This window comes from Anopheles moucheti, chromosome 3 (assembly GCF_943734755.1).
Source record: "Anopheles moucheti chromosome 3, idAnoMoucSN_F20_07, whole genome shotgun sequence".
Lineage (NCBI taxonomy): Eukaryota > Metazoa > Arthropoda > Insecta > Diptera > Culicidae > Anopheles > Anopheles moucheti.
The window spans coordinates 20,875,210-20,897,380 of NC_069141.1; the positions used below are offsets into that span (position 1 = coordinate 20,875,210).

Sequence of the window (22,171 nt, forward strand, 5' to 3'; positions counted from 1 at the left end):
GCCAATGTTGACAACCTAGGGCACGGTGAGAATTCATCGGTCATCCGCATTGCTTGCAATGAATTTGCAAGAATAAATCTAAAACAGACCGATGGAGTCTTAGCAATTCTTTCGGCTGAATACAATAAAAAGTGGGATTGTTTCACAATTTTCGAGCGATTTAAAGTTTATTTTGGAGTTATTCCCAAAACTTTACTTCCAGAAATTCGGATAACCAAGAGAGCACTCACAGTGCACTTGCTCAAAGCACAGCTGTCAAGACGTTCTGAACGACAGCTGTCAGTGGCAATGAGGCTGTGTGTGTGTGTTTTTATGTGTTTCTTATTTTGCTCGCGAAATTGGATTACGGAGTAGAAAAAGGAAAGGAATTCGATAATTGGATTTTCTAGACGGACAGATTTTTTACCATGACCAGCGTACGATACCAGCCCGTGTGAGAATTCGTCGACGTTTGTTGTCCAGCAGCAAACAGCAGCTTGCAGTAGTCGGTGCTTCCTCGAGTTGTGCTCGGTTCGGTCCGTGTGTAGAGAACGCAAATAGAATAGAATGTTTTGAACGAAAGCAATCCGTTCTTCAAAAGGGTAATGACGTGGTACTTGCTCTACCTCAACGGGCTCCGACATCAGCGATCAAGGCGAATGAAAGCACTTCCCTATGCATGCACTAACATTAGACCCGTCAGCAGAAGATTGCAGCAGCAGCAACTTTCAAGAATCAACGCGACGTCCCGCACTACCACCACTATCATCGCTACCAACACCACCAGCACCGGCACCGTCGGCGATATCGACAGCTGCAGCAAACAATCCCAGTCACCAAACCAGCCACCAACTGCGACGTCAGCAGTTTCCAGGGCGCAAAGCACAACGCCACCGTGGCCTACTAGCCAGTACCATTTCCGCATCCCCAGAACGACATGGCGATGACACGGCGGATGCGTGTACGGTGGCACTGGTAACGGGACGACCGCTAGCTGCAGCAAAAAATGATAACGTGGCAACGGTTCAACACGAACAACCGAGTGATAACGGACAGTTGAACAGTGGAACGGTAGACGAAAAGACTCGTCGGTACAATCGCATCAGCATGATAATCATTTACGGGCGCGAGGTGCTCTGCATACTGGCCCTTATTCTAACCACGTACGCGACGATACAGAACAGTCCGCCGAAAATATCGAAGGCACCGCCACCGGTTCCATTCTTCTCGAAGGGTTCGCTAGTGAACGATTGGCCAACCGGTGCACTAGGGACGACACAGACGCGCGTTTCCGTATCGGAACTTTCGCTTGTCCTGTACTATGCACCGTGGTGTGCGGAAAGCCAATATGCGCGACACGCGTACGAGCACGTAGCACAGTTGTACTACCGCGAGGCACACTTTGCCGCCATTAACTGCTGGCAACCGGGTGGAGAATGTCGCGCGCGATACACAAAGGTCCAATCGTGGCCCGTGCTGATGGCGTATCAACCAAGCGGCTTGGCTGTACAGTATCATCAAGCATGGACTACGGCCGCTCTCTCCCGGTTTATGCAATCACTAATGCTCCCATTGTATCGTTTCGGCAGTCCCGGCGATCTAATGGATCATATGACCGGGAAGGATGTATGTAGACGCAAAGTACAAATCAAGCAAGAGTTAATCATGAATGTGTTTTTCTCCTTACAGGCTGTATTGGTCGTATTTCTGGATGTGGCTAAGGATAGCAAACTTTACCAGCGTTACTATCAAGCCTCATTAAAATGGCTTGAGAAGGATCCGTTCCAGGAAGTATCGTTTGGAGTCGTAACGGGCCAGTCTTCCAAATTGTTTGGCGTTGAAACGGTCCCCTCGATCCGATTGTACCTGTGGAATGAAACAATTGTAAGCTTGTCATCGTCTAAAATTCACCCGGCTTTATGATTCATCTCGACATTTCGTGTTGTTTTTAGGAATATGAAGGAAATAGTCCCTGGACACCGCAGGATCTTATCGCTTGGGTTCATAAACATCTGCACGTAGTGTCAATGTGGATTGCACCACCGGGGAACGTAAAATCTACCACACTTGCTTCTTACTTACGGCAAGGTCCAGCGCTGATACTACTATCTCCTCGTCCACTGTACGAGGACAGTTCCGACGCGTACATGATGCTGAGGCAGCTTAGTATGCAGTACTACAACTGTCCGGGTGATGCATGGATATTGGAAATGGCACGTGAATACATCGCAGAGCAGCGAACGGCTAACGCAGCACGATACGTCGAAAAGCGTGAACACTGTGTGCGAGTACTGGGACGTCATCCTTCTCAGGAGGAGGAAGACGACGAAGGTCCTACGAGTAGCCATCGATACCGTCGCAACAGGTGCAAGGACGGGTTCAAATCGACCGTATCGGTATCGTTCGTGAATGTCCTCAACTCTTCAAAGTTTGTCGACGGTAAACCAGTGGATGGAAAACCATCAGCAGAGGAATACTGTGACATTGCGCCGGCTGTAGGATGCGGAAAGCACGAATGCGGCGCATTTGGACCGGAGAGGTCGCGTAAGCGTAGCCTGCTTTGGCAAACAGATAGCTGTTCGTCGAGGCGGTATAATGAGGCGAACACAAACTATGAACAAGCGCATTCAATCGTTACATCCATGATCGATTCCGAGCACGACTATCGTGGGCCAAAATTGCTTGCGAGACAAAATCTGCGTCAACAGTGCGAACTGTTACAGCTAGCGGAAGTGGAAACGTCGAACGTTTTCTTCAGTGAACTGGAACGGCATAAGGAATCGGTGGATTATTACTCCGCCATAGGTGGATTATCTTGTAAGCACAACAAAACGCTTACCTTCATCAGTATGGATAGCACGCTGTATCATGCGTTCGGCGAACGGCTAGGAGTGGATGTTTTGCAGGAACCTAATCGTACCGTTGCATTTATCGTCGATCATACCGATGAGTCGGCGTATGTTTTGCGTGATCCAATTAATCTTCATACGTTGTCGAAATTCGTGCACGATTACTACAACCGATCTCTGGCACGCTTTCTGCGATCGAAGAAAACGACCTATGAGCACAGTCACGCGTTTAATGCTGTAAAGTTTGTAGAACAAGATCAGTTATATCTCGACCGCCATCGAACGGTACTGGATGTGGCCGAAGCAAAAGCCAAAGCGGAACAGGCATCTCAACAGCAGGCGAAAACAGTGACAGAAAAGCGAACAAACAGTGAAACAGCAAATACATCCGACTCGAAACACCCAGTAGTGCCACCTAGTGGGCCCGAGGAACCGGAACGAGTTCGTGTTCCGCGCACCTATCATCGTGTGAGAGAAATTTACTCGAGCAATTTCCAACGCACCGTACTCGACTCGAACCGCACCGTGGTGGTTAGCTTCTACTCAGCCCAGTGTGCCTTCTGCTACATACAAGCGCACCATCTGCTCACCGTGTCACGCATGTTGCGCCATCAGCCGAACGTTTGGTTTGTTCGAATAGATGGTGAATTGAACGATCTGCCCTGGGAGTACACGATGGATGTGTTTCCATCGCTTTTAATTTTTCCAAATGGAAGGTATGTTGGTGATGCTTTGCTTTCGTGTGTACAGCACTCTAATAGCTATCGTTTATGGTTACAGAAAAGCGGAAAGTCGCATCTTTCCCGAATCGTTGAAAATCAACGTACCGAACATAATCGGATTTATCCTTTCCAACCTATCTCCGGCCGAACGATTGCATGCCAACTTTTTGCTTTGTTCCGATGTGGTAAGTGATCCTTGTGTCCTTCATCGTACTACAACTAAATTATATTCTCCGATAATACGGTAAAAGCCGTCATGTTGGAAATGTAAATAAATATCTTATCTCTCCCATTTCATTTCCTTAATTCAGAATAATGCATCGCTCAACGATTGCCTGCATATGCTCAAGCGGGAACTTACCGACAGCATTCGGTTGAGTTTGCTCGAATGGCGTCGTCACACAGCAAACACATGCGAACGCGATCGAATCGTGCGCCGGTTGCAGCTGTTGAAGCAATCGTATCTGGGCACCCTGCGCTGTCTTAGTCATTCCTGTGATCTTACACAACTGGTAAACGTTAGGAAGCGTATCCTTGACCTGTGGACGGGAGAACACTGCCGCAGCAGGGAAGGATCGCTGTGATCGTTACTTCTCGCCAAACGGGCAATGGGAAAACGAGCCGAAATAGGGCTGTTTGTTGAGGTGTTATTTGGCTTTTGTTTACGTTGTTAATATTATTTTCCTTATGTAGAGTATTATTTTACCGCGCTTAGCCAAACCCAACCACCATCGTGCGTGTGAGCATTTCCTAAAAAGGGGTTTTTTTGTTTGAATTTGTCAATATGGTCTTAAATTGAATTCTTGGCTTGTTTGAGCGATAAACATTGCATGTAAACTATTCTCATATTTAATTCAATGTTTTAAAACAGATCAGTTACGAACGACTCATTTTGATGGTTAACTTTAACAAATTTTGGAAGCAGCTTTTGGAAATTTGTAATTTAAAATATTTTGCCTTTCCTTTTGCATTACAAAATAAAAGAAAAATAATATGTGATCATCTAAAACTAGAGTGGATCTACAACTTAGGTAAAAACTACAAGAATTTGCTAATTTTCTCAATTGCCTGCTGGGATAAAAATTACATATGGGAGATCCTTAGAATTATTTACGTATCGCAGATATTCACCTGCGAGCCATTTGTTCTATTAGATGAGACTTTTTAAATTTAAATTTAACAAATAATAATCCACTAATATCAACGTACTCAGAAAGTAGAGTAAGTGAGGTTTCATTTAGTGCTCCCTAAATCGTTTCCGTTCCACTAACCAATCAATCGCCCGCATGAAACGATAGTCCAAGGTTCCAGAAAACAGTAACCAGAAGCAGAAAACAGTAACTGTAAGAAACTTCATTCGTCATTCGAAATTGTTCGTGATTTGTTTCTGTTTCCTTTTTGTGAATTCTCGCTGTTAAAATGATATTAGTTATGGGATAGGCAAACAAATGAAAAAAGGGAAGCGCAGCTCTTGCAACCGGTTACAGGACACCGGTTCGGTCCACTGTAAATAGCGCTAAATCGATAAAAGGTTTAGTGTGGCTAGACAAAAAAAAAAATACAACAAAACATTACAGTTTACAGTTGAGGTAAATAGTCCTTAGTTCTGCGCGAAATTTGTGAAAATTAATCCGATACAAGGTATTCGGACGGTTTAGTCTAATAAAGAATAATAAGGTCTTATGAAATGAGAGAAGAATAATGCAGAGAATCAGTTTGTAGGATTATTTTGCTTTGTTTCTTTCTTCAAAGGCAATGCGCTTCAGTAGTGTCGTGTGCTGTAATAATTCACTTTACTTATGAATCAGTTAAAACAGTTCGTAACAGTGACCTTCGCTTTTGACACCAAGCGGGGCACGTGAGCGTGATGGAATAATCGCGGTTATCAATTGTATTGTCCGAAGGTTATGAAGCAAGGGCATCGACACTATATGTCTCCAACAGTAACTGTTTCTTTATAGGTGTAATACTACGTCCTGTGACAATTTACTGGTAGGGTGAATTTTTTAGGTAAACAATACTATGGAGTCGGAAATAGGGCAAGTATGCATTCTCGATCTTATTCCTCTATCGTTTGATTTTTGATTCTTTAATTCTTAAAATCATACACTCAACCCTAGGGAAAAAAATTCATGATTAGAAGTACACTTGTATCACATTTTTTTATAATATGGAACACTGTGAAGAAACCTCTTTCAACAGCTCGCCCGGATTATCAAGGCTTATGATCAGGCACTATTCAACACTGATGCCTTCCTAACGAACGTATTGTTCACCTATTTGTGCGTCGGTATGATAGACCGCTCGAAACCGGTTATGTTCGCAACCGGTAACTGAATTAGAAAATAATAATCCTTGTGTTCCGATCAGAACAAACTTTCTTCGGTGCGGCTGCACGCGTGTATGTCATACTCGCATGTGCGATGTCACGCCAGGATAACGTTATTGTTAATACGATGAATATGTCGTTTTGTGTTGCGATGAAACGATATAGATAAGCACACGAGGACACGAGGTGTCGAGCTTAAAGAGCAAGGGTGGCGTGACACTCGTTACTAAAACTCACACACACACGGCGTGCGTACGTGATTGATGAATAAGGCGACCCAAACTATCCAGCGCTCACAGTCGATAATCGGACGTGAAACGAACCTGCAGTTTGCCGATGGTCCATCCTCGAGCATTCAGTTACAATATTCGACGGCGCCTACCAGGACACTCGAATGGTTTTCGTACAGTGATGACCACCGGCATGGGATGTTCATCGTCCGTTGTGCTGGAGGAACCGATTCCACATCCTACGACGCCCGTAGTGGACACCAACGAGCAGGGACGGCTTCCTTCCCTAGGGCCAAAACATCCCGAATCTTTGGTAGAAGCCTATCGCCGATTGGACGAAGAAATCTGTGCGCTTGAAAGTACTACGCCCGGACCACGGCTCATGACGGCTGAAGCGTGGGTCGAGTTATTGAAAGGTGCAAAGAGTAGCACTGGGCAAGATGCAGTCGTACCACAAGCACCTTCACCACCAGTAACAAATGAGGCCCTTCACAATGGAATCATCCCGAATGGGGTACCTGGAGGTGTGCTAAAACGGCCGCTATCTGCGGAAATAGAAAGTCCAACCGAAAGCGCGCGCAAAGAGATGGTTAAGGTTCGTGAAGTACGTTGAAGAAGTGAGATGATTGCGGAGGATGGGTGGAAATGTAATTTAATTGGCTACTTTTACTCTACAATTTCAGATCATCCTTAAGCTGGACATTGTGTCCAATCAATTCAAGGCGGCACAGCAGGAAGAGTTCATTGCAAGGCTTTCGCGTACCGCGATGGACCAGGAAGCAGATCACTACCGCGAGGAGATGATTGTACACTCCCGAAAGCGTGCCCTTACGCTACGCACTGCTTTTGAACAGCTGAAGCGATTGTATCTCGAACAGGATCGTTTATTAGCGTCAGTTTACAACGGAGCGTACGGTACGCTGGCAGAACAAAAGCTTGACGGCGAGCTAGATGCTGCACGAGACGTACGAGATCGTCTAGGCGGAGCCGTTGAACAGTGGCGCATTGCAGGTGGATTACTCAGAGCGGCAGCCAAAGGACTGCACCAGGTGGTGGACTATTGGGAGCTGATACGCCCGTCGAAAAGTGCGGAAGAAACGATCACACTAGCCTTGGATGCACGATCTACCTGTCACGGTGCACTAATGGCACTCGAGGCCGCTCAGGCAGCACTTCCATCGGTTGAGATTCCGTACATTACCATCCGCCAGCAGTCCGCCGTACGACACGCACTGATCTACCTTCTAACGGATATGGTTAATCCAGCCCGGTACCAGCATACGCGAGACGTGTTCAGTGTGTTTAGTGCGAACGTATCCAAGGCGGTCCACTGGTTGCACGAATGCTACAACGAGACGCTCAAGCAGGACTTTGATGTTGCCGATCAGGCCGCCACACTGTTGGCGAAACATTTGCGCGAAGAACGTCTGCGATATCTAGTGAGCAAAATGCCAAACAAAATCTACATCCGACCCGCGATCGGGTAGTGAACGGATGGGCGGATCGGACAGTGGAACAGAGCGACACGGTAGAACAGGTTTTGATGTACGATTTGTGGAATTCATTTAGGGATTTTCTCTATATCCGTCATTTCACAACTTCGCGTTAGCTTGTATTCGCCCTTTTCGGGCGTGTAGTCTAGTGTGCGGTACAGTGGCCGCACCCAGGGAGTGAGCAGGTTTAGCGGCACTCGTTCTTTCTGTCCTCCAGTTGCGTAGCTTACCACGATGCCTACAGCAATGACGATGATCGTCCCGAGCAGAGAGTAGTACATGAATCCAATGCGAAATACCCACGGCACCTCGGAGTTGTCGTGTCCTGCCGCATCGCGATAGAAGGTGCTCGTTTCCACACTGCAAACCAAACCAGAATCAGTTATAGAAGCTTCCTGTAGGGCTAGATTAGCTATCTCAGTAGTTACCCTGTTGCATTGAATCCACTGCAACCATCGTACCGGAAGGGTAAGCTCTCATACTTCAGATGTCCCCCGAGTATCTCGAGTTGAGCTCCGACAGCAATCGCGCTGAGCGTTATCAACGATACGATCGCACCCCAGAATGCACCTCGTCCGTTAACGTGCGGCGAGAACATACCGAGGAAGAAGATACCGAGCATTGTACCGGAGGTTACACCGGACACGGAGATGGCCAGGCTGAAGATGCTGCCGAGCTGTTCAACGACAAACACCAGCAACAGGCAGATCACACCGATCGTCATCACCATGACTTTTACCACCGTGCTGGCTGTTTTGTCCTTGAGAGCGAACCGTGGCCGAATGAAGTCCTCGAACAGTGTCCCGGACAGTGTGTTCATGCTGGTAGACATTGAGGATAGGGCGGCCGAGAAGATACCCACCACAAATAGACCCGGCAGGCCGGGTATGTGCCGTGCGACATCCAGCACATAGTACGCGAAAATCTGATCGTACTTCTGTACCGTCCCCTCGTGGATAGGATCGCAGTCATGGTACTTGCCGAAGATCAGTAAACCGTTGTAGACGGAGAACAGTTTCACGAGGATGTGCCCAACACCGAAGATCCAAACTGCCCTGCAAAAAGGGACAGAATGGATTAGAAAGGAATAGGAAGTCGTCAGAAGAGGACTTACTTCTTGGCGCTTGACATGTCCGGTATGGTTAAGAAGCGCTGTACACACTCTGGCGTAACTCCGATGTTTGATATCCACATCGAGGTTAAACCCACCGACACCAACCAGAACGAGGTCCGAAGGTAAGGATCAGGATCCATGCTGGAAGAACAAAGTGGGCCAAGATAGTTGGTTTAGGAAGGAGTGCCTGCATTGATGACCGGCATACTAACTCACTTAAACCATATCAAACGACCACCAGCCTCTGCTAGTCGAAACACGTTGATCACTCCACCGAGCTGCAAGGTCCCGAGTGTCATTACGACGAACAGCGCGCACAGCATGGCACCGAACTGTAACGTGTCCGTCCATATTACCGCCCTGAAAGCAACAACGCTTCGCTTAATGAAGAAGGTGAAACGAACGTTTACATCCCGCCTCAGTCTGCCCATCGACAATGGGCCGCTCTTAATGTGCCCAACGCAATAAAAAAATACCGTACCGTATGCCGCCGAATGTTGTGTAGAAAATGCAGATACAGCAAATCATCGGTGTTATGATGTGCACATTGATACCGGTGACTGTGGTGAGAGATGGTGATAAAGCGTGCAGTGAGATAGCGAACGTAGATCAGTTCAGGAGATCATACAGGGGATTTACCTTGGCTGAAGGCAATCGCAGGCGCATAGATGATAACGGGTGTGTTCAGTAAACAGTAGAACATGAAGAGACCGCTGGCTAACGTGCGGGTCCGTTTGTCGAATCGTTGCTCAATGTAGCTATAGCAGGAGACCGTTTGCAGCTCGTGGAACACGGGCAGAAAGACGTACACCATGAAGATGGTCACGATGAGGCCCGATATTGAACAGGCCCAGTACTGTATGCCGTACTTGTACATCTCCGCCGGCACACCAAGCATCGTGATAGCTGAGATATGGCTGGAAGAGGTGAGAATGATCGCAGGGAAGGTCATACCCATACATTCCGGTGTGGACGAGAAGAGTGTATTAAGGCAGTGTTCACTTACGTCGCTGTCAGCGACATGGCAACCGGGAACACCTTCATCTGTTTGCTACCGAGCAGATATTCGGCCGTATTGTTTTGCTTCTGCTTGGCAAAGAATCCATAGTACACACCGATCAGTGCCGACATACCGAGCATTGAGAAGAAGATGACATAATCAACCGCCGAGAAGAGCAACCGTTGCTCCGGTGCCGAGGTCCCATCGTCACCTTCCCCAACCGATGCACTTGGATCCATTGCTGGAGTTTACGTTCCAAATTAGCAATCTTCACACACACGTTTTCCAACTGCAAACTTACAACTCTAACACAACGGGGTCCACACCACCGGCCAAAGGCAAACACGGAAATGGCCCGGTGGACGTCAATTACGGTCGATTAGATATTTTTAGCGGCAAAGCGACGCTTCTCTGTGCACAACAAATGGCCTAAAGTGGCAGACGTACTTTCGGCACCACGGAGAAAGTGGAGTCCCACACGCGAAGTCCCATGCACACCTCGAACACTGCAACCTTACCGGATGGTTGGCGCGGATACGACTGCGGGCCTGCCACTCCGCGGATGAGCTATTTTAAAAGATGTCAAGATAGCGCGAACAGCCCTACGCGCGCGCCTGTATGTGTTTGAAGCGATCGCGATTTAAGATCCCTCACCCGAAAAGCCGTCGGTTTGGCGTTCACGTTCTTCGTTGTGCTGTGTGACTGAAAGTGGGAAGTGTGAGTCGGGTGGAGGGATTTCATTCATGTTAGCTTAATGGGAGCTCAGATGGTGGAGGCCCGGGAGGATGGAAGGGGTGGATGGTTAGGGAAGATAAGTGCATGACTTTTTTCTTGTTTAATTCAAATGTTGTCCATGGATTTGCAATGTCTCCAACGCGATACGTAATGTCCAACACAAAGATCTAAGCCTTTCCAGTGTTTGAAGCTGTGCACACTCAGGCATGATACGTCTGAGACCAGGGGGTTTCTATTATCATTGGGAGCAGCCCAACGGTCAACAGAGGGCGATAGAAGGCTGAGTCGGCAAGAAGGCTTTGGTGAGTGAGACGGATAAAGCGGCGAAAATCCCTTGTTTGAGCATGAGATCTTCCGCTAAGACCCAGCAGCTGATCGTACCGTAATGAGCGACGGGAGGCCCATATACAGAGGGAACTGCCACGTCTACAAGAGTGATGCAGTACAAAACACGCAGTGCACAGGACGCAGCCTAAGTGATGTCCACAGCAAAGGTAACTTCTACGATCTGAACATAGCTTCCGCATTAATATCTTAATCTTCAGACGGCAAAAAACAGTTAGCGTTAGACAGAAGTACTCCCGGACATGATCAACAGAAATTAAATAAATTAACAAAAAGTCAATTTACACTGCATCGTAGTAACTGGGGCCGTCGACTTCTTTCGCGTAGATCACGTATCGTGTATGGTTGACGATTGTTCACGAATTATCTTGCAGGATTATCTGGCGGAACGTTTGTTGATTATGCTGTTGCTAAATATGTACCTCGTGCGGGGGTGTCTGTTTGCTTTTGAGGGCATTTTTCGGTAGATAACTTCAAGTCCAATGAACTGAGGATGCTGCCATGGGTTGCAATTGTCTGTGACTGCACGCACTGTTGTCAACGCATGTAGTGCATAAATAGCAACCATTCTCCTGGATGTGAATAATCTGAATTGCGAGGTTTAATACTATAAAACGATGTATGGCGGTGTGAAGTTATACCCACGGAATTCAGCCATCCTTAGGTTGCTTTCTCTTTCCATTCTAGAGTTCAGATTCAGCGCCTACTTTAGTCTAGTATATGCGCTCGAACACGAAGATGTTGTTGATGTGCATACAGTACAGGATCTTCCGGAGGGAAATACTCCCAATACAGTCAAGGATTTACGTCCTTAAACTCCTGAAAAAGTTTTCTGAATAGAGTGATTGAAGTACTGGATATCGTTACTGTCCTTTGTCTACAACACTTTTTCCAGTAAAAATCTTCCAAATACCATATTTAAAATCCATACTGAACATAGACAACAAGTCAACAACGATTCTACGAATACCCTTCGTAATGTACCCATTCGCTAGCTTGAAATTCTGTAAAGTTTTTAATTAAAATAACAAAAAAAAAGGTATAATCCTCACATGAGAGGATTCCAAAATTCGCCCAATTAGCAAAACTTTCTCCGCGCCTACTGTGTTACGACTCCCCAAGCAAGCAGATTCCAATAGCAACAGCATACCAACCGCATCGTCCAGTCACCAGACCGTATCGAAGAGGGAGTTTTCCATTTGCCCAAGGTGCGCTTTTCGCAGTCCCGAAGTGAGCATTAGCCATAGAAACCCGTTCGTTTTCACCGCCACACATACACACAGGACACACAGGTGCAAAGAATGTGTCCCTTCTGCGTGCTGTTCTGCGCATTTTCCTCTCCCGTTTTCCTTCGCGGCAAGGTGAGCATCCGTCCTCCATTATGAAACAAGGACGAACGGAGGAAACGATTTATGAACACCCCGCACGGTGTTCGGAAGGAAGCAATGGGAAACCCTCTCCCGGTATCCTGTTTTGTTCTTTCATGTTCTTTGTTGCGCTTTCGCTCTCCTCTTTCCCTTTTTGTCCATTTCCCGCTCGCTTTTCCGGGAGGGAAAACACGGTGATGTTTATTTTGACTCATCGCTACCAATTCCTTCATCCCTTTTTAATTCTGCTATCGTTCTCCTTCTACCAAGTGAAAAGGGGGCTGCTGGCGTCAGAGCAATCCCGTAATTCAGAAATCAATAAAAACATACACCCCAACCCTACGCTTCCCCCGGTCCAAAGTGTGTGGTTGCACGTGAGCAAGGACGCGTGCGCGAATTCACGACACGCACACGCACACACGTAGCCATGCTATCCTCGGAGCCGTGGACTAAAATTTTCCCGTACAGGTTGTAATGTAGTCCCCGCGCATTATCACAACTACGCACAGAGACAGTGTGTGCGTGTGGTACGAACGAATTCCAGTAGTTCGCGAACGAAACGCGTACAACAGGAAGCCTATTTTCTCGGTGGTAAGTTGTTTTATGGAAAAGTGATACCTTCAAATCATTTGTTGTGTTTTGCACATAAGAAACAAAGTGGACAAAAGAGTGTAATTTGTGCTTTTTCATTGTAGTAAACCCAATCGATTGCAGTGATACAGAGGGAAGACTCAAAGCCAGCACAACGATGAGTTGCCTCGGGGATTGCCTCGAGTTGGGGCCACCGCCCGATATGATATTGTCGATGCCACCGCCACCGTTGTCCTCGTTTCTATTGCCCCGGAACGCACTGGTGGCCACCAAACCGAATGGCAACAGCAACAACAGTTTGCTGTGCAGTGCAGCCTTCATCTGTGAACCGTCCCTGAAAGCGAACGAACAGTCCGGGATGGAGTTTGTGGAGTTGCCCGGAAATGGTAGGACACTGGGAGTCTTGCTTTACTTCCCTCACGACAACTAACTCGCCCATGTTTTTATTTGCTTTAGGAATGGACGATACTTGGGTGCTGGTGCTGATCTCATCCTGCGTTGGAGTTCTGCTGCTTGGGGCTCTATTGGCCATGGTGGTGCTCAAATGTCGCGAGTATGTCATTTTATACACCACTGGGCAGTGCTACTCCAGTACGCATTACAATTATCAATCCTTTTTTTCAGTCGGTTCTGCTTCCGTTGCAGCTCGTTCAGCTACTCGTACCACGATAGCAACTTGAAGCAACCGCCACTGCACACGCTCGGCCATGAACCATCCACCGCAAAGGCGGCAGTATTTATGCCCGGTGGTACAATTCTCTATCCGACCAATCACTTGCACCATCACCATCAGCAACCACCGCATCCGGACAACCGTACACTGTGGGCCGCACTGACACCGCACGGAACGCAGCATTTCATCACCGAATCGTACGGTGGCAATCCCGAGGATCACTACGAAGTGATCGACTACGGGCGTAAGCATGAGCAGTACATTCCCTCCGCACACGGCACAATCGTGAAGAGCAAGAACTCGTTCGAGAATTCCGGGTTTGTTGACTACGATTACGAGGATCCGACACCGCTGATGGAATCGTACGCACACTTCGACGATATGGACTCGGGCTATCAGGAACCGCAGGAAATGCTGGGATCGCTGAACCGTGCCGCCACAGCAAACCGTACCGCCACACTCATATCATCGCCGACACACATCGAGAACCCCAATATGGCACCGCTCAACCTCTATCCCACCATGCTGAGCTCGACGATGGGTCGCAAGATGCACGGTAACACCGGTCCGGCCGGTGGATCCTTGTCGCGACGCATCAGCGACATTAAGAACTGAGGTGGAAGTAGAAACCGTGGCAGGAATTGACCATCGTAGCAAGATGGCGGCTGAGTGAGAATGGAAACGAACGCATTCCTAACTGACGACATCCTTCCTATATAGTACTTGTGGAGGGGACCTGAAAACCACTCCGATCACTACTTTGGTGTGACGCAATCGAATCGAATTGATGTGGTGAGAAGTATGTTCCTGTAAGATGGTAGAACAGTGAAATGATTTATTGACTACACAGCACGGAGCAGCAGCAGCGGAGGAGGACGCCGAAGAAAAGCATCTTCATTTACGTACCAGATCGCTTAACTACGTATTACCACGCATCTAACTATAATAACTATAACGCATACCACAATGCAAACGCTACTCGTTATAAGAACACTCTTCCCCCTTTTTCCCAGCCCTGCATCAACCACAGTTTAAACCAGGCACTGCAAAAGAAAAGGAAGCGGACAAAACCGTGTCCGGAAATAGATAACGCCAGTATTTGCTTTCCGCCTGCAAACGAAAGTGAAATCAGTAGAAATTTGGCGTTCGCATTAAGGGATGGCGAGTGCGGAAAGTGGTAGACATTAATCCTGTCCAGTGACGTGACATTTTGGTGGGAATTTTAAAAAGCAAGACAACAATAAATATACTACTCTAGATCTAAATGCTATTATTGGTGTTTCGGTATCATCTTGAATGGGTCGTCTAGTCTAGACTTCCGGGAAGTATCATGTTCAATTCTTGAAAGATTTGTTGATGATCTCAATTTTACTGACAAGCTATTTAAGCGGTTCCAGAATTGATCAACAAGAAGAATGTCTTGAAAGATAATTATGGTTAATGTAGATCTCTTGTTCGGTAGTAGATCAGCATAAGGAACTTTGGAGGCCTTTCGTCGAAGACTATTGATTGTTGAGCCTCTACCCGTCTTGAGCTTTACTCAACGATTAGTCCTGGTATGAGGATGACTGAATGTCATGTGTCGTAACTTAACGATAGTGGCTGAATTGTGGACATAGTTTCCATTTCAGTTTCAATTCGTTCAAGTAGGAGTTCTAGACAACAAACGTCATGGTTAGCAAACTTTGGGCAAAACTTTCTCACAGATACTTGATACTACTTGTTTGTTCTAGTCCTGCTTGTGGAAGAATCGACACCATGGTTAAATTTCCGTCCCTGCCGTTAATGTGGACTTTCTGTGAAAATCTGAAGGAGTGAACCTTCCTGTACCGTAATTCCGGCACTAAACCAATATCTCACCCGTGTTATCTTGATTGCAACATTTTACACTGGACTTGAACTAGCCAGACTTGTGATACAATAAGTAATACAACACATCCGTGTAGGATATTTCTGTTCATATTTTAATTACATTCATTACCACATACATATAGACGCCTTCACTTACGCCACATACTAAAGTTCTAACTCTACACACGCCACACTAGACAGCACTGCTGCTCCCCATTGTGTCGGTGGTTAGCCAGCTATGAAACAGGATCCAGTGCATGATATTCACACTGCTACCCACTGTACTAACAGCACCACGCGCTTTAACTTACCCGCAGTCTACTAAGTAGAACCCTGATCTGTCCTAACGCAACAAAGGTTTTCTGCTGTACAATCACCTTCGTACACGGTTTGTCCTACCAGCTAATAAGTCTTGCTAAAAACTCTTCCCACTCGCATCAGCACGCATTCGCATCGATGTCCATCGACCGGTGGGTGGATTTGTTACGCCGGCACAGCTGCAGCACAATTTCACCCGTTTTGATGCTCTTGAACAGCTTCACCGCCTCCAGATGGGTAAGATCGTGACAAACCTGCCCATTCACTGCGAGCACCTCGTCACCGGCCCGCAATCGACCGTCCTCTGCTGCCTGACCGGTCGGCAGGATACTCTTGATGAAGATACCAAGCGCACCCCGTGGACTATCACGGCCTCCTACAATGGTGAACCCGAGCGACTTCTTGCCCGGACCCTTCTCGAACGCGACCGTATGGAACGAGCACAGCGCAGACGACTTCGGACGTCTCGGCAGGGTGCAGAAGTTGCTGGCGGTAGATTTGTCCAGCTCGAGCGAACTGGTTCCGCTGCTCGTTTCCGCATCATCGGAGGTGGATGCGTGCAGTTCCAGCTTTTCGTCGTCACACAGATTCATCGTACTGCGGGCAGTTGTGACGAGCTGCGTAGTTTGCGGGAGATGGTTGGACTGTTTGCCCACAAGCGATCGGCGGACGACTTTCGAGGACGTGTTGGATGGTTGCGTCGGGGTAACGTTTTTGGTGAACGAACGACGTTTGGTGCAATCGAGCGACGGTGGCTGCGAGTCCACTTCCGTGCCGGGGATACCATCGCAGGTTACGACGGTGTTTAAGGAAGGTGGCTGAGACTGTTGGGACTGCTGTTGCTGCTTGTAAACCATCGAGAGTGGCTGCTTCGAACGTCGGGGAGTTCCGAGCGTGTTGTACTTGTTACCGTCGATTCTAGCAGAGGAAAGATAGTGTGGTTAGTCATCGTGTTACATCAGCTCCATGGAGGTGCATACGTACTTGATAGCAATCGACGTGTAGTTGGTAGTATCCTGCTCGGAACCAGTCTCGCTTCCACTGTGATCCGGTCGTTCGTCTTCCAAGTACGAGTCGAGCGATATTTTGCGGCTATTGCGGAACAACCGTCTGTTAACGGACGGTGGTCTTTGCTGCTGTTGCTGATGGTGGTGATCGTCGTCGTCTTGGTGATCGATGCCATTTGCCCTGCTGCGACAAATGACAAGATCGATGCTGGTGCGGCCAGTACCGCGCCGTGCACAACTATTGAGCAACTCCTGCACCTGACGCATCGACAAACCACGCAGTCGCTTCCCGAGGATGTTGACAATTTCATCGTTCGGTTTAATCGAACCTTCCCTGTTGGGGGTGCAAGCACCCGTAACGAATCAAAAAAATACAAGAATGTTATTAGTGATTGCTGCCCTCGGGACAGGTCTCTCTAGCTGACCTATTCGAACCGGTTTCAAAGCCCAAAAATGTTCTGTTCGACAATGGCGCCCTTACCTGCAAACAAGTCCTCCGGGCAGAACGTGGGCCACCTTGTAGCGATTGCTGACCTCACCCTCCGTGGTGGCAATCGGGGTGATGATAATACCCAAACCACTTCCATCCTCTGCGCCCGTTTCTGCCACCAATTCCACCGGCTCGTCTAACCGTATAGTGACCAGCTTGAACTCCTGCGACTCTGCCCCACTACCGTTCAGCACCTTGGTCGGTATGTTCGGTATTCTGGCACCCTGCTCGTGAAACACATCGTCCGTCTCGAGGATGGAGGACGCACCGGATTCGTTCACAAGAATACCCGAATCGCCATCTTCTGCATCCGTGTGGCCGGTACTACCACCGATCGCGATCACTGTTCCACCACTAACCAGCAGCTCCGTATCGAGATCGTCGATCGGATGCTGCTGCTTGCCCGGTGGAACTGCGTCCGGTTGCTTTTCCACATCCTCGTAGACATCCTCCCGCTGCTCTTTGGAAACGTTCTTCTGGAAATCGGCCAGCCCGGGCAGTGCGCCGTAGCTTACACTTCGACGGCTCGCCTCCGACAGCTTTCCGGTGGACTTCTTCAGTGACTTGGTGGCGGAAAGGTGGTAACCCTTCGCCACACTCGTACCTCCCCCGCCCCCGTTGTTGGTGGAGTAGATGCGCGAGAAGAGCTTCTGCGTGCGATCGGACATCGCGCGTATTTTGTTGGTAAAGTTGTCCTTCTTCTTTGGCGTCTTGAACGTGGACGAGTGGCCGTTGGACGAGTGTTCACCGTTGGCGGTTTCCTGCTTGAGGGCCTCCAACCGCAACCGATACGCGGTCTCGATCGGGCCGAGCGTTGTGCGCATTTGGGCAAAGCCGTACGTTTCGTCGTGATCGGCCGGATCCATCATGATCATGCTTGGCTCCGTCGTTGCTTCGTCGTTCTTTGGTAGTTCGCTAGCCGGTCCACTCTGTTCCGCTGTCGCCGGCCCAATTGCGTCACGCTCAGCTGCCACCGGTCGTGTGGTGGAGCGTTCCGTGCTTTGTGGGTATGATAAGCGTCGATCGGTTGGGGCTGTGGAATTCGGAGCACTGCTGCCCACATCGGCGGTGATAGCGCGCTTGAGATGGTGTTGGTGGTTCCGTCTCGTATCAGCCGTCGTCGTCGCTAGGGACGCTAATCGGTGCAGGGTGCTTTGTTGCAGTTCGGCTGCTGTGTCGATCTGCGTCGCGGCCGCTTCTGACGCTATGCTGGATGGCGCGCGTGCGTCCGATGGCGTCACAGGTACGATAACGTCACCGGTAGAACCGAGAAAGATTAAATCATCCACCGACTTGTAGAGCGGATGTCGCACTTTTTGCACTCGCAACGTTGCACTGCTACCACCGCCCACCGTTGCGGCACCATGCTTCCGATCGGGCTGCTCCTTACCGTCCGCTTCCGTCGCGTTCGTACGCGTTTCGAGACTGATCGGCTGGTAGCAGGACAGCCGCGTGCTGCCGAGCGGATTCTTCTTCTCCCGGTACGGTATCGACCGTTGGCTGAGGGACGGGCTGCGGCTCTCGATCGTATCGACAATATTGCCGATCGAGCGGCTCAGTTGCTTGTACAGCGAGGAGCTACCGGACGATGCGATACCGCTGACGGACACATCCGCGCTCTTATCGGCACTGGCTCGCTGCAGTATTCGCCGCGATACTGGTGTGGTCGTCGTTGTCGTCGACGTGGCGGCGGGTGTGCATGGATGTGTATGGCCGGTGGAAGCCGGTGTGCTGCTGCCAGTTGTTGCTGCGTTCGCGATCGCTTGCTGCTTGTTTTTGATGCGTATCGGTGAAATGTAACGACCTTTCGGACGCTCGATAACCCGCCCTTCCTCGATGCTGTAGCAGTTGATGCCGGACGATCCGGTGCGCTTTGCCCAGTTGACGGGAGACAGATCTGCGTTGTCGAGTAGGGAAGAAAGAACAGACCGGGAGAAAAGCACAACATCAGTAAGTATGTGTTTGTTTGTTTGTTTGTTTGATTAATTAATCATCAAGGGAGTTGGCGATTATTTAGCTTGCACTGAGAGAGAGAGCGAGGAATTTGAAAGCAAACTCGTTGCAACTGAACTGGTTCTGTACCGGAAGAGAAATGTCCCCATGGTGCGGTATTTCGCGAGGACGAAAATTAAATCTCACGAACAATGACGTGAACAATAAATTATGTCTTTCGCGTTAAAAGAATGTCTCGGACCACTCCAGCCCTGTTTCGTGCACCAGAGAGATACGAAGTCGTGAATTTTGGATACCTCGGCCCGAGACGGTCAAAAAACTTCCTCACCGGAACGGAGTTTCTGGAACCGTTTGCTTTTCGACCGCACACAAGGTCCACACCGTACGTGTACGACACAACACACCGCGGCTAAAGGTGAAACAATAATAGTCTCGCCAAACACAAGAAATAAAAACAACAACAGCAACACGTACAAAACGCGCGATCCGTTTGCGTGCGTGTAAACGCCAATGTGCGGTAGGCTTTCCGATTCCGCGAGAACTACTTGCGCTCTACTTTGTTTGCCCCGGTTTTTTTGTTGTTGCTGTTGCTGCTGCTTAACTCATGCAAAAGTGCATACGAAGCCATGTCACCGCCGTGTTTGCATGCCGGGTGAATGCCGCGGCTCAGGCCACAAGAGAGCCACGACCCTGAACTCGTCGCGACATGTCTCACAATCCTTCGCAGAAGTGAGCGAGAATTTGTCAAAAATTTCCGACATGTCTTGCGCGAATTGGTGCTCCCCAGCATGGATGGATCGGATGCGCTGGCGAGATCGTTTTTTGTTGCCATAAACATCCCGGACGTTCGTCAGACACTTTTATGGTTCCCTTTTCCCCGGTTACCTCCAGGGGGCCGATGCTCAGGAATGCTTTCAGTGATCCTCGCCGAGCAGCGTAGTGATCCTCGGGACAGGCGCAGCACGGTATGCACGGTTGCAACTCACAATCGTTACGATCGTTACACGCGGTACTGAAAAAACCGCCACCCCGAATGCGTACGGCAGACTAAAATCGTTGCGTCCACCGACGGTTGGGCTGAGGCCTTTCGCGAGCTCTACACAAAGCAGTGGAGCGATAATGCGCGGAGACACACGGACCGCGAGAGAGAGAGAGAGAAAGTGGCCAATGTGTGAAGAAAAACAGGCTCCAGAGAGAAAGAGAACGATAAGAGAGACCCCAAACATTGAGTGATCTTCGGGTTCCACGGAATCAGCTGCGGACAACCGAAGGGATGACGTAAACGCGGGAGTCATCCCCTCGTTGGACAGCCGGGGCCATTATGGAGGAAACGGATGCAATGGAAGAATTCCTGTACATGTTTAATATTCCTCTCCCCTGGGGGGGGGGGCTGAATGTAAAGCTAAATGTGATCATATTTGCCTCCCCACCTAATCCTCATTGAAGACCCACCCCTCCACGAGGTGCTTTTTGGTGATCTATCGATCTGCAGCGTCATGATGCCACGACGTGAGTCTACGAGGCGCTAGTTACTATTCCACACGACACACCGTGTTGGAGAACGACAACAATAACGAAAAAAGTGGCAGCGAGTCAACGACAACAATAAATTAGCATAAATATCCACCATGGTTCGATCAATTAACAGCGTCTGTCTCTGGGTCTGCACTCACTACACGGGGGGGTTCAAAATATGCTAAAAAAAAACCACCCCTCGAAGTCAAAGTGCCTACAACACACATTTTGCCTACTTTGCAGTTGACTGACACATCGCTTTGCCATAGCCTACTGCGGGTTTCGAAAGTCATCTCGATCGAAGCGTTAGCCACGGGGCAAACAAGTGCGAAGTAAGTACAGGTGCAAATGTATGGCAAGCTACTTAATTTTTTTTTTCAAATCTGCAAACATTTCCTCCCCTTTTTTGCAAACCCCACACACGTGTGTTTGGCACACTGCAGACCGATTGAAGTGTCGCTAGAAATCAAACACACTCGTCAAGTTGGCTCATTGCGTAAGCAAAATGGCTGAGAATAAGAATGGAAACGTGACCACTTAATTACGCACATACACCCCATTTCTCTTGCTTGCGGAGGCAGACTTGCTGGCAGACACACAAGACAGAAGTGAGCGAGCGGATTTGCCTGTTTGGAGTAGAATTTCAAAGACTTCTAAATGGCCTCCACGGATGCGCAACTTATGGTGTGCACGTGTTGGGCGTGAGATAAGAACCGGCGCAATGTCCCCGACCACGCTTGTGGTCCAGATGGAGGTTACGAAAAATGAGAGCGTGCCTTCCGGGAAAGGTTCTCAAGGGACAGGTCAAGAAGGTTGTTCAATTTGGAGGTTTTGCTGTGGTGATAACAAACCAGAGAGAAGCGTTTGCTTCGTTTGTCGCTTGAACGATCATAATTTATTAGACTGCTTGTGTCATACACACAAGACGGCTTCCACAAAAACGGCAAGGAAACAAACGCATCAACGAGTGGCAAAGTGAGCGGAAACTGTAAGAAAAAAAGATGACTTTCTTCCTTGCCAAAAAAAAAAACGAAAAATACGCAAGCAAAACACACCGAACACGCGAACGGCTTTGGGGTGAAAGTGAAAACTGTTTATAAATATTAATGTCCATCTCTTGGGCACATTTCGGGCAGTATCACACATCGACCGTATCCGTGTCGTGTACACACCATTCGGCAAACTATCAAATTCCGGCCATCCTCCACCCATTGTTGTATTATAAAACAGATCACAACAAATGAGTCATAATGTCGGGCGCAAAAGCACAAACCCCCGATATGAAACTCGTGCAAAACTTGGCATGCGAGTAACAACAAAAAAAAAAACAAAAGACGCAAGGTCACGCTTAAACTTGCACCCCGGTGCGGGACGGTAAAATGGCAAAACAGTGGCCAATTAATATATTAAATTAATTATCTCCTCCGGTTGCGTCCGGTCGTTCCATCTAAATCAATAAACAACCGATAGAAAGGAAAGAGAGGATAGCAAATCCACCACGATCGGGTTAGTGCAGTTGGCTGGTGGAACGTATAAATCCCTACAAAATTACACCCCCGGGCTCGAAAAATGCCCACACACACACACACACACAGTTGTTATTCCACAGT

At 48.5% G+C, this 22,171-nt stretch overlaps 5 protein-coding genes across 5 annotated transcripts in view; 3 read left to right on the forward strand and 2 right to left on the reverse strand.

Annotated features, from left to right (window-relative positions):
* Positions 1-275: 275 nt before the first annotated feature.
* Positions 276-4,670, forward strand: LOC128300782 (thioredoxin domain-containing protein 11). Its single transcript, XM_053036973.1, has 5 exons — positions 276-1,605; positions 1,669-1,863; positions 1,932-3,544; positions 3,609-3,735; positions 3,862-4,670. Exons 1-5 carry the CDS (start codon positions 655-657, stop codon positions 4,132-4,134), a joined length of 3,159 nt encoding a protein of 1,052 aa, XP_052892933.1. The 5' UTR covers positions 276-654; the 3' UTR covers positions 4,135-4,670.
* Positions 4,671-6,215: 1,545 nt separating this feature from the next.
* On the forward strand, positions 6,216-7,596 carry LOC128305076 (uncharacterized). The gene is made up of 2 exons (XM_053042365.1): positions 6,216-6,713; positions 6,793-7,596. Exons 1-2 carry the CDS (start codon positions 6,216-6,218, stop codon positions 7,594-7,596), a joined length of 1,302 nt encoding a protein of 433 aa, XP_052898325.1.
* A 73-nt stretch (positions 7,597-7,669) lies between these two features.
* On the reverse strand, positions 7,670-9,955 carry LOC128304082 (sodium-coupled monocarboxylate transporter 1-like). Its single transcript, XM_053041214.1, has 7 exons — positions 9,723-9,955; positions 9,356-9,633; positions 9,198-9,276; positions 8,933-9,076; positions 8,717-8,857; positions 8,031-8,657; positions 7,670-7,962 (listed from the first exon to the last, which is right to left on the reverse strand). Exons 1-7 carry the CDS (start codon positions 9,953-9,955, stop codon positions 7,671-7,673), a joined length of 1,794 nt encoding a protein of 597 aa, XP_052897174.1. The 3' UTR covers position 7,670.
* A 2,664-nt stretch (positions 9,956-12,619) lies between these two features.
* On the forward strand, positions 12,620-14,686 carry LOC128302586 (uncharacterized). Its single transcript, XM_053039435.1, has 4 exons — positions 12,620-12,754; positions 12,859-13,140; positions 13,211-13,307; positions 13,379-14,686. The coding sequence occupies exons 2-4, from the start codon at positions 12,912-12,914 to the stop codon at positions 14,040-14,042; spliced, it is 990 nt and encodes a 329-aa protein (XP_052895395.1). The 5' UTR covers positions 12,620-12,754; positions 12,859-12,911; the 3' UTR covers positions 14,043-14,686.
* Positions 14,687-15,376: 690 nt separating this feature from the next.
* The window catches only part of LOC128303970 (serine-rich adhesin for platelets-like), a 64,115-nt gene continuing 57,320 nt past the window's right edge, over positions 15,377-22,171 (reverse strand). Inside the window, exons 5-7 of the mRNA XM_053041079.1 lie at positions 17,085-18,990; positions 16,581-16,937; positions 15,377-16,514 (exon numbers count right to left, since the gene is read on the reverse strand). Coding sequence (XP_052897039.1) covers positions 15,716-16,514; positions 16,581-16,937; positions 17,085-18,990 — 3,062 coding nt within the window. The 3' untranslated portion in view covers positions 15,377-15,715. The remainder of the gene's footprint in view (positions 16,515-16,580; positions 16,938-17,084; positions 18,991-22,171) is intronic.